Genomic DNA, 12,563 nt, shown 5'->3' with positions numbered 1-12,563 from the left:
TTTAGGCAGAACTTATGGTTGCGAAAGATTCCATCAGTATGTATATGGCCAACATTTGAGGTGGGAACAGATCATAAACCCCTGGTCTCAATCATGTAATAATAACAACAATAATAATAATAATAATGAATTATATTTATACAGCACTATCAACCAGATACTCAAAGCGCTCACATTCACACTTGGCTACATTTGTAACCATGTCAAAGCCACCAATGACTGTCCTATGAGGATACAATGCATGATGATAAGACTCCAAAAATATGACGTGTATATGATCTACACACCAGGCAAGTACATGTTTGCTGCAGACACACTTTCACATGCAGTAGATAAAAATGAAAGAGCTGACGAAACGAAAAATGCTGAAATACAGGCTTATGTGGACATCATAGTGTCATCCCTTCCAGTTTCAGAAGAAAGGACAGACAAGATCAGAACAGACAATGAGAACACTAAAAGAGGTAATACTAAAAGGATGGCCAGAACAAAGACAAACATGTCCAGCTGCAATACAGGACTACTGGATCTGTAGAACAGAACTAATTGTTGTGGATGGCATCATATTCAAAGGGAGAAAGTACATCATTCCACCTGTGATGAGAAAAGAAATGTTACAAAAGACACATGAAGGGCATTTGGGAGAAGAAAGAAGCAAACGGTGAGACGTGAAGTGATGTATTGACCAGAAATGAACACAGACGTCAGCCATACCACAACTTTGTGTGAGTGTCTCCCATTTAGGCCCAAACAGCAAGCAGAACAGCGGATGTCCCACTCTGTTGTCAAATATCCATACAACAAAGTTGGAGTTGATTTGTTTGAATGCAATGGGAAAAAGCATAATGTGGTAACAGACTACTACTCCAACTAACCCACTCATCCACTACCAGCAAAGCTGTGATTGCTTTTCTGAAAACAGTATTTGTACCGAGTCCCGAATCAATGTTTTCTGACAATGGACCACAGTTTTCCAGCTGCGAATTTGAAGAATTCGCTCAACAGTGGAGTTTTTGCCACAAAGCGTCAAACCCAAACTACCACAGGTCAAATGGACTTGCGGGGAGCGCTGTTTGGGTCATAAAAAGACTCATTAAAAATGCTCATGATGGAAAAGAGGATTTTCAGGAGAGTTTGTTGATCTACAGGAGTCCACCACTGCTGGCCTGTCACGTCCCAGATGTTGATGGGATGTTTCATTCTCACTAACCTGCCTGTGCACGATACCCTACTGAAACCAAAGGGGGTAGTAAAGGTGGCACATGCAATAGAAAAGGAGAACGAGAAAAAGAAAAAATGGCATGACAAAAGGGACAAACACCTGGCATACTTGCAACCAAGGGACAGAGTTGGCCTTCTGGACTACACGACCAGAATGTGGACAGCCAGGACTGGTACAACAGGAAGTTGCAGCCAGATCTTACATCATCAGGACTGATCGGGGTACACAGCTTTAAGGAGAAGTTGCGTGGACGTGCGTCTATGAGCTAACAGCTCAGACGATGCCACTCCGCCACCCGAGGTGACAGACGCGCAAACCGGTAGCAAGGATTGTCAAAGTATCCAGAAAACATCTAACTTTGGTAAAACTGAGCCAAGTTCACCAGTGGTTAAAATCAGACCCAGCAGGATGGTTAAACCACCTGAGAGACTCATAGAGACTTGCTAAAAAAGTATTAATAATAATAGACTTTATTTGTAAAAGCACTTTACATTGAACAAACAATCTCAAAGTGCTACAGTGCATTTAAAAAAACAAAGCTAGAACAACCAATAGCTGCCCCCAACGAGTAAAATAAATAGTAAAATTAAATAAAAACTAGAACAGCCTAATAATAACTAGAACTAGCACAGCGTTTTTAAGCCTTTTTTAAAACTCGGGGGGAAGGGGTTTAACAAAAAATAAATGAACAACGTAATACTGTTTTGAGGCAATACACTTTAAGTTGGTTTGGAATATTCCCAAAAATATGTTTTGTTGTTTATAACAAAGCTGTAAGAAATTGAAACAAATGTTGATTTGTTAAATTTAATGAAGCGGTAAATTGAAATGCAATAGTTTGAAATGAAAATGTTCTCTTTAAAAGTAAGGGAGATGTTTTGGTAATTGTGATTAACTACATTACCCAGAAGGCTTAGCGGGACATCAAACCGGAAGTAGGTGTTTGTGTGCTGATTCAAGAATAAACAGTTCCTGTGATGCTGAAAGCTGTTCAAGTCTACTTGTAGGTTATAACGAACATAACAGTGTATGCTTGGAATTAGCAAAATACATAAATGTTAAATTTTATTATAAATGTGGCTTTTACTACATTACATATATACTTACATCATGTATATAAATCCTTAATGGAGGTGTTTGAATGTTTTCAAGGGCTTTATAGGCCGAATAGAGCAGCTCTCATAAGCTCCATTGTAAGCGGACTTTTGATTGCAATTATTTATTATTTAGAATGCATTAAGAAAAATACATCGGTCGTCATGTCTTTCATAATGATTGTGAACGATAGGCAAAATTTCAATAAAAAGTGCAGTTCCCCTAAAGAGGAGAAAGTGCAGCTTCTCTCCAATAAGCACACATTCAGACACTTTATTGCATATGCATTGCAGGACTGCTTCTAAGATGCCCATAAAAAGTAGTACATGTGTGACGTACTCGCATGATTGTTTTAGTTGTGACCCCAAGATGCAGGAGACAGGACGTGCAGGTAAGAGTCTTTTAATTATAGTAAACACAGGGAGGTGCACAAAAGCATAAAAGTAGCAAACAGCAACATAGAAACAATCCTCAAGCCCTGACAAAAGTCAGAAACAGGCATTTATAGAGGCCTACTGATTGACAACCATGACCAGGTGTGGAGGCTGCCAATCAGCGGCAGGTGCGGGGAAAGAGCGCTCAGGGAGACATGCAGGAAAAGGAACCAAAAATAAGAGCACCACACAGGAAATAAACAAACTAAGGAAACATAACAAGATGTGATGTGACAGATCAACACAACATGTCTCCCACATGTTTGAAAACATAGCAAAACGGCACAGTTCGGAGCATGGTAACATGAATGTGCAGTAAATAAAAGTGTCTCCTGGTGATGCCCCGCATAGTTCATGCAAAATCCTAGTTTAAAATAAGGCGGTCTGCACCACTTTACAATTGCACACGCAGTGTTAGTAAATCACACGCAACACGCCCACTAGCAGTACTAGTGCACGCTATTTTATAGATTGCGCACGCTGTTTAGAACGAGGTATTTATTACTTAGTGAATCAGGACCTTAATCTCCACATCATACTGTCTGTATGTTGACACCAGCAGCCTGGCGATACCCGGTCCTTTTTTATCATATGCAATATGCATGCCAGGGCTATTTAATTGGCGGTTCGGGGGCCAAATCCGTATGACACCATATGGGCCCTAAAATCAGTACAAAATTTGGGACAGACTGACATTTTTGCAGTAAATTAAAATGGATAAAATACAAGAGCAATCCTGTTGTAAAGATGACCCTAGACCAGTGTGAAAACATTGGCAGATCTTGCAATTACATTTTGACCTCATTAAGGTCAGCGCTCACTACTACAGGTGGGCATTTTTATTTTGTAAAACAGCGCTACTTCTTTCTGAAATGTTTAATTCTGACCAAATAGATAAATAAGATAAATAACAAATGTCTGGCACCCGACCCTTAGCTCTCTACAAAAGTGGCCCGTAGAACAGTTTTGTTGAAAAGGCCTGAAGTATGCTATACGTACAGTACATCATAGGTTCACCACATCATTTTATACTGGACCCTGGAAGTGTTTGTCAGTAAGGCACTTCACCCTTTTTGCTAAATGTGTTTCAATTCTGACAGAAACAAATTTGTAGCGCATGCAATTGGAATTCTTCTTAACCTAATATGATTTGGTGCAAATGCTATTCCAAACATTATTGATAACCCTTTTTTTAAAATTAATTCTACAATACCTGAACATTAATACCTGCTTGTCACTTTGATGTGTAATTGCAAAGCAATTTTTCCATCAGTTTGTCGACCATTGATATAACAATAAAATGAAAGGGGTAATTGTGTAATAATATCATGTGGCAATTATACATTTCTATGGTTTCTCAGTTTTGAAGATGTGGCCCACATTAGAAAATTAATAGCTAGAGATAGCCATCTTAATTCTGAATCTTGAATGTTTATCTTCCCAAGAAGGTCTTTGGTGATAGCATGTCAACATATTGTTGTATTTTTTTAAGTGCAATATGCTATGTGTTAACATGACACAACTTTAAGCAAACTATAAGCAACTAAAATGGCAGAAATAATATTGTTTCGGAAAAAAATGATTTTGACATTCACTTGTTGAAATCATAATCATAATCATAATAATAAAAAGTTAAACGTATCCATTAGCCACAATAACAGTAATCTGTGTGTGACCCCATTCATCTGCAGAAAGGGTTTGCAGCATGATTAACAGTTCATGATGCAAACAGTTTGCTTCACGAGTTGTCCACTTCTACATTTTTTTTTTTTTAATCTCACAAATGTGTAGTGCCTGTGGACTTTTCGGGTTTTCAAAGTGCTTGTACATTTGAAATATTTTGCCTTATTCACTGGGTGGTGATTCAGCATCAGAAGCAACTGGTGTTTCAATTTATTTCCATCAAAGAGGTGGACTCAAATATTTCCAACATAGTGCAGTATTAGATTTTACAAAGACAATTAAATCCACATGATAGCATCTTGATTCTTGTTGTCTTAGGTGATAGGAACCCTAAAGAGAGCAGCCCTTTCATCAACAGTACTGCCACCAGTGATGTGGAGAAGAGTCAGCAGTATGACGGCAAGAATATGGCTCTGTTTGAAGTGAGAGAGGCTTTTTAAAGACAAATTGCACAGTATACTCAGAAAAAATTGTGAATGGCATTTGATAAGATTTGATGTGTGTGTTTGCAGGAGGAGATGGACACCAGTCCAATGGTGTCCTCCTTGCTCAGCAGTCTAGCCAACTACTCCAACTTGCCAACAGGCAGCAAAGAGCATGAGGAGGCTGAGAATAACGAGGAGGGTGCACGTCCATCTAAAAAACCTATCCAGGTGGAGAACTTCCATACATTTAAGTTGGTTATTACTTACAGTAATGGTTACATGCTTCATGGAAGGTTTACATACAACATTAATGCATTGCAGGATTAATAATATTTTTCTCTGACCCCCAATTTTGTGTTTGTCAGGCACCACAACTTGGAACTCTGATGGGTGTTTACTTGCCATGTATTCAAAATATTTTTGGTGTGATCCTCTTCCTGCGAATGACCTGGATGGTTGGCATTGGAGGCGTGCTCGGTTCCTTCATAATTGTCTTCATGTGTTGCTCCACAGTAAGTATATGTGCTCTGCACATTAATGTCAGACCTGGAATGCATCTGCAATGTGAAAGCTGTAGTGCTCCTAGTTTTATACGCAATGAGAATGAACTGCAGTGCTGTTGCAACATTGAACAGACTGCATGATTAGCGTTTGTGCATAACGCAGATGGTAAAGGTGACCTTAGCATAAAATATTTTGCCAGTAAACCCACCCACCAAAAGTTTATCCTGCTGTTGCAGCCATAGCGTGATTAGATTACACTTGTTAACTCAATGTACGAGCTTAAATGGTTCCGTGACAGAGCTCTTAACTCAAAACTCCAGTATCTAAAATCAACGTCGCTCGTTGAAATGCATGGAAATCAATTGAATTGGTGCCTCCGCCACACAATCAGATTTTGATAAAAATTTCACATGAGCAATGAAAAACAGATGAGTAATCACCCAGGATACCTTCTATCCAAGAATTTGATGTTGGGTAGATTCTTTTTGAACGCGTTGAATTTTGAGCTTCACTTTTGTGGCCACTATGATTTAAGCCTGCATATTAACAGAGGTGGGTAGTAACGCGCTACATTTACTCCATTACATCTACTTGAGTAACTTTTGGGATAAATTGTACTTCTAAGAGTAGTTTTAATGCAACATACTTTTACTTTTACTTGAGTATATTTATAGAGAAGGAACGCTACTTTTACTCCGCTCCATTTATCTACATTCAGCTCGCTACTCGCTACTAATTTTTATCGATCTGTTAATGCACGCTTTGTTTGTTTTGGTTTGTCAGACAGACCTTCAAAGTAGGATCTAGCGCATGCCATCCAATCAAATGCAGTCACTGGTGACGTTTGACTCCGTTTCACCAATCAAACAGAGCCAGGCGGTCACATGACCGTCACACGTGGACCCCGACTTAAACAAGTTGAAAAACTTATTGGGGGGTTACCATTTAGTGGTCAATTGTACAGAATATGTACTGTACTGTGCAATCTACTAATAAAAGTTTCAATCAATCAATCAAAAGTGTGAAAGAAAAAATACACTTTTTTATTTCAACCGTGCCTCCCGTCTAAAGCCCAAAGACTGACCGCACAGTTCCTGTCTTCACAATAAAAGTGCCGCTCCATCGCACCTACGCTAACAAAATAAGAGTCTCCGAAAGTCAGCGCAAACAAGCTAGCAAGCTACGGAGTTTTCCGCCAATGTATTTATTGTAAAGTGTATAAAAACCAATATGGAAGCTGGACAAATAAGATCCTAAAAACCAACCACTTTCATGTGGTATTAGACAGAAAGGAGGAACTATTTTTGTCCTCCATTTGAAAACGTGGACGTTATCAGCACTACTGTCTGATTCCAATCAATGCAAGTCATCAGAATTAGGTAATACACAAACTTATATTCTTGTCTTCATGTATATTCATTAAAACACCTTTAACATGTGAACAAAAACTGCTAAATAAATAAATATAAATTATATACTGTATATATAAATGTATGTATGTATATATATATATATATATGATATATATATATATATATATACATATATATGATATATGTGTGTATGTTTATGTATATATGAGGTAGATCACCTCGACTTGGTCATTTGAAAAGTAGCTCGCCTGCTGAAAAAGTGTGGGCACCCCAAATTTGAGGAAGCACATCGCGGTAAGTAACGTTAGTAGATATTTTGGCTGTCACCGTAGACTGGTGTTAGCTTCCCTGCCATGAATCACTGTCAAATGTACATCATGTGGGGACATTTATTAACGCACTGCAGCCTCATAGACAGACAGAGATACACACACACGCACACACTCACGCATGCATACAAACACCAATCAGAAGTGCACAGTGTGTTCTCAGGTGCAGCCCACACCTATCAGTTTACGGTTTGCGTAAAGGCTAACTTGTTATTTTCCTTTGTAATCTCTGCCTACTGAGCCTATAGGGCTGTTAAGTTATTGTGGCTCAATTTGCCTTAATTTTTTGATGTTGATGTATTATTATTTAATATATATTATTGTTTTAGTTGCTTAAGAGATATTCTTGGCTCTGAATTTGCTCATTGCTATTTTTATGTTTTTGTGCATTATTTGTTGCCGTCATCATTAAACAAACAGGTTACTCATCAGTACTTGAGTAGTTTTTTCACAACATACTTTTTACTTTTACTCAAGTAAATATTTGAGTGACTACTCCTTACTTTTACTTGAGTAATAAATCTCTAAAGTAACGGTACTCTTACTTGAGTACAATTTCTGGCTACTCTACCCACCTCTGCATATTAATATGGTACCAAACTGAAGGGAAAGCTTTAACAAACATGATAAACCAATATCTGAAGTATAGCAAACATTTACAGTATAACCGGCGGTAAAGCCTCTATATCCCCAGTGCTCTTTCAGACAGACACGCATACGTAGTGACAGGTTTTCACCGCCACGTAACATACCAATATAAGAACATGGTAATTAGTGATTAGTGATCTATATATATATATATATATATATATATATATATATATATGTATATATATATATATATTTTTTTTTTATATATATATATATAATTATTATTTTTTTTAACATTGGGACGTCGCGCAGGCCAGATTGTGGACGCAGGTGGGCCATACACGGGAACCCCTGGTATAGACTATTGCAACAACAACAAATAAGGCTAATTTGTTTGTGGAATCTACAGCAAGATTGTTTAGTATAGACAAGTTACAATATAACAGCCACTTTAAACGGGTCAAAACGAACTTTTTTTTATACACTTGAAACACTTTCTTGTGGTCTACGTAACATGTATTAGTGGTTCTTTGGTCAAATTTTGTATAGGTTACGTTTTACAAACCGTCTTCAAGCCGCTTTCTGACCGTCTCTTCAGGATGGGTAATTTTTTTGGTCAGTCGTATTTACGTGCCTCCACGTTGACAGCGTCTTTTCCCCGCCATTTATGTTGTAGTTTTTAGCGTTTCCATAGCGAGTCTACAGACAGATTAATTTAGAATTAAACACTACTTTGTATTAAAAATAGCAGCAGCGGAGGATGCATGTGCATGTGCGAGAAAGTCTGCCCCACAACAAAAGGATAGAGAAGATGAAGGAGCGTATTAACTACAGTGTCGGACTACAATAGCGGACTCACGCAAAGCTCTTTGGGTAAAACTTTACCATACATGTATTTTTTGCTGACGTCACCGGTGTGAAATAAATCACAGGACAGAGCAAGTTCCAAACGACTCATTTAGAGGAAATAGGTTTTTATAAATATCTCTGCAATGCCTCCATGGTTTGATTTAAACATTTCGGGACTTATGAGATTCCAAATACACAACAGCAAGTAACAACAGGTGTGAAAAGTTGGTTTTGCGTGATAGGGCCTTTTTAATGCTGGAGGCTGCCAGTGGATGCTTCAATGTGCCTTCTCTTGTAAGGCAAGGAGTCTAACCATTTACTGAGACATGTTACCTGTAGGGCATCATCATGTAGTATAGCAATAAAGCTGAGCATTTCCTGAAATTCCATTTGAATCTTGGCAAGCCAAGAAAAGTTACAGAGAAACCTTTCAAAAGAACATCTCCCACAGTGTCCGCAATGCTTAGAATTTGATTGATTGGTATCTGCAAGAGAAAATTCAAAACAAAATATTTTATGTTGTGTATGTGTATAGTGAAATAGTATGGTGCAAAGTCTACTGCAAAGTCCAAAACTTAGTTTTCAAGACAAAATGTTACTGCGGTAAAAAGTCACATTAGGAGTCTGAAGACCAACAGCGAGCTGCTGCCAAGCTAAGACATACTTGCCAACCCTCCCGAATTTTCCGGGAGACTCCCGAAATTCAGCGCCTCTCCCGAAAACCTCCCGGGACAAATATTCTCCCGAAAATCTCCCGATTTTCAGCCGGAGCTGGAAGCCACGCCCCCTCCAGCTCCATGCGGACCTGAGTGAGGAAAGACTTTTTTCATGACGGGAGGACCACAGGGTGACAAGAACTAAATCATCCAGACTAGAGATACATTTTATTATTATGTTTATCTTACCTAAAAATAAATATATTTATTAATAAAAAAAATTAAAAAAACTAAATGCATGTTTACTATATTTTGCTAAAAACATCAAAATTAATTGTATTTTTATTTGTATTTTTTCCTGACTCCTTATTACATCCAGCCATAGAATTATACATTAAAATAAACATATTTGAAATAATTGATTTGAAATTATCATAATAATTCATTTAAAATGACCATATTTAAATATTAAAATAATTGCTTGTTTATCAACAACTTTAGCATTTTATTCATTACATTTTGAAACTCTCAGAAGCCAAGTTATGTTATATTCCTTAATATTTATTTATGCAAGTTTGAAGTATCAATTATCTAAACACAGTTTTGTTTGCATATTTTCAGGATGTAGATATATACATATATATATATATATATATATATATATATATATATATATATATATATATATATATATGTATGAAATACTTGACTTGGTGAATTCTAGCTGTCAATATACTCCTCCCTTCTTAACCACGCCCCCAACCACGCCCCACCCCACCCCCGACCACGCCCCCACCCCCCACCTCCCGAAATCGGAGGTCTCAAGGTTGGCAAGTATGAGCTAAGATTTTTGAAAAGGTAATAAATAAATATATGAGTTTGATAGTTAAGCGACCAGACACACTCCTATTGATCAGCTTATTGTCCACCTTAATTTATTTTTATTTAGCCTTTAATTAACCAGGTAAAATCCTATTGAGATCTAAGATCTCTTTTCCAAGGGAGACCTGGCCAAGAGGGCAGCAGCAAGGTTACATTAAAAACAGTAAACAGTAAACAACACATAAAACATCAAATTTACAACATTAAAACTTGCTCACATAACACATGTGCATACAGACAAGGTAGACTGCAAACCTTTCACAGAAGCTTTAAACTCATTTAATGTAACAAGGGTTTGAAGTTGAAGATTCGATTGTAGGTTATTTCAAGCCTTTGGTGCTGAAAACCTAAATGCTTTTTTGCCCAGTTCAGTTCTTACTTTGGGGACGACAAATTGCAGAACATTCATTGAACGAAGATTGTGACTTCCTTGTTTCTTTGTTAAAAGACAAGACGGATAAAACAAATAAGCTGAAGAAGATGATGCTAGCTTTTATAAATCCTATTGTCCATTTATGTAAAATGTTTAATCTACTGTACATGGAGGAACAAAAAAATCTAAAGAGGTCTTAAAATATGCAACAGGCCAATGAATTTGTACCAACAATTTGTTATCGATATCATTGTAAAAACCATGATGTTTCCACTTTTTCCAAACGGTTGTTGCCTCATCTATGTGTGTGTATGTTTGTCGTTACAGACCATGCTCACAGCTATTTCTATGAGTGCCATCGCAACAAACGGAGTAGTTCCGGGTAAGTGGATGTCTGAGAAAATTATATAAATGTGTTTTTGTGAGTCGACTATTTACCCTGTGTCCTCTCACAGCTGGAGGTTCCTACTACATGATCTCTCGCTCTCTTGGGCCTGAGTTTGGTGGCGCTGTTGGGATTTGCTTTTACTTGGGCACCACTTTTGCTGGTGCCATGTACATCCTGGGGTGCATTGAAATCCTGCTGGTAAGTAACCGGTAAATGTGTTGCAATCCCATGAACTCTGTTAAGACGTGTCACAGCAGGAGAGATGATGTACGCTTTGAATTAACACTGACTGCTTTTCCTTGAGACAAATGTTGTCTAAATAGTAGGAATGTCTAAAATCTTATGGGATTTTCACTCACTATTCACTCACAAAAACTAAAAATGGCACAGGTATGTAAGACAAATCATGGAAGAACATGTCTGGACAGCATCCTTGACGGATGGATTAAATGTAAAGCTACCTGGAATGTCATCCCAAAGAGGGCTGGAGTATCTTTTAAAAATGACATGCCCACCAGACCTTTTTTAGACCATGTTGACATGGTGTGTTTACATATTACCATTAACACCTTTTCTGGACAAGCAGTGCTTCTTGAAGTTTCTTCAATTAGAGTTTAAAGCCCTCAGTAACACTGAGTGAGCATTTGTAAGTATTTTCTCCTGGCAATTGATTTGTGGGTTTATGTTATTCACTTCCTGCTTGACCTAACAGTAGCCTCAGATGCAGGTAGACTGTGGACATTTTATGATCCAATTATGAAACGGTCTTTGTGGGTGTGGGCTCTCTGTGGCGGATATATGGCTGGACCCGTATTTCAGAGTGCAACAAAGTATTTTATTTTGTTTTGTTCGTTGGCATCAAATGGTCTGCTTTCGCTCGCGGCCTCCTGCTCGCTCCTGTGTCTCCTCGTCTGCCTGCTCTCTCCTCCCCGCTCATGGCCTCGGACGCTGCTAATAAAGGAGACAGGTGATTAGATAACCCGCTTCAACTGGGGAATCCACTCACCTGTCAGCTGCTTCGTAGCCGGTCCATGCACACGCCCTTCCCGCAGGAGACGCGCCGACCACGCCCCCTCCACAAATTACAATTCTGTTTCGGCCCAATATTTAATATTTATTTAGCTCTGATATGCAAAACTTTATGTTTAACTGTGGTTGTTTGAGAAAAGGCGATCAGACATTGCCGGTTTAGATGGCGGTTCGGCAACTCTCCGTACACTGCCAAAGACTGTGTTAACACCGTACTCAAACCCTGGTCATCCGTCACTCATTCTCCATGAACCCTTAGAACTGCAGGGAGCCGCCAAAGAAATGTAACATGTTAAATTTGTCTTGCTGGTTTCACCGTAAAGAACGGCAGCCTCTGTATTTGCACCGTTGGATCCGTGATAATACCGTGTTAACAGTGCCATAATCCACCAGGCTCATTTTCCTTCCGGCCTTTCACGATGTAAACTTGGTAACTACATGGAGACGACAGAGTTAGACACAGAGTTAAACACGGTCTCACACACTGGCACCCTTTTGGGGAGAGCCGTGGTACTACCGCACCAATCTGCGTTGGTGCCGTGTTCGAAATGTGTTGAAAAAAGCTTTCCACCACTGCTGGGACACAGTGCACGGCAGTTTGAGAACTGCCATGAACCGGCATCTACGGTAAATGATGTGTGAACACCCCTTTGTGAAAGTGATGTTGTCTGGGTGCAGTTGTATCAATACCAATAGGATACCATACCAATCAGCCCACCTGTGGTTCCTG

The 12,563-nt window shown here is 38.7% G+C and overlaps 1 protein-coding gene across 2 annotated transcripts in view; it reads left to right on the top strand.

Annotated features, from left to right (window-relative positions):
- The window catches only part of slc12a5b (solute carrier family 12 member 5b), a 71,435-nt gene that overhangs the window by 27,862 nt on the left and 31,010 nt on the right, over positions 1 to 12,563 (top strand). For both annotated transcript variants that reach the window (XR_009817489.2, XM_061981471.2), the window contains exons 2-6: positions 4,753 to 4,856; positions 4,947 to 5,087; positions 5,225 to 5,371; positions 10,744 to 10,798; positions 10,872 to 11,002. Coding sequence is in view for 1 of the 2 variants with exons in the window: in XM_061981471.2 (XP_061837455.1) it covers positions 4,753 to 4,856; positions 4,947 to 5,087; positions 5,225 to 5,371; positions 10,744 to 10,798; positions 10,872 to 11,002 (578 nt within the window). In the remaining variant the exon portion in view is untranslated. The remainder of the gene's footprint in view (positions 1 to 4,752; positions 4,857 to 4,946; positions 5,088 to 5,224; positions 5,372 to 10,743; positions 10,799 to 10,871; positions 11,003 to 12,563) is intronic.

This window comes from Nerophis lumbriciformis, linkage group LG01, assembly GCF_033978685.3.
Source record: "Nerophis lumbriciformis linkage group LG01, RoL_Nlum_v2.1, whole genome shotgun sequence".
Classification (NCBI taxonomy): Eukaryota; Metazoa; Chordata; class Actinopteri; order Syngnathiformes; family Syngnathidae; genus Nerophis; species Nerophis lumbriciformis.
The sequence above is the reverse complement of the archived record's forward strand: the minus strand, read 5'-3'. Positions and strand labels throughout refer to the sequence as shown.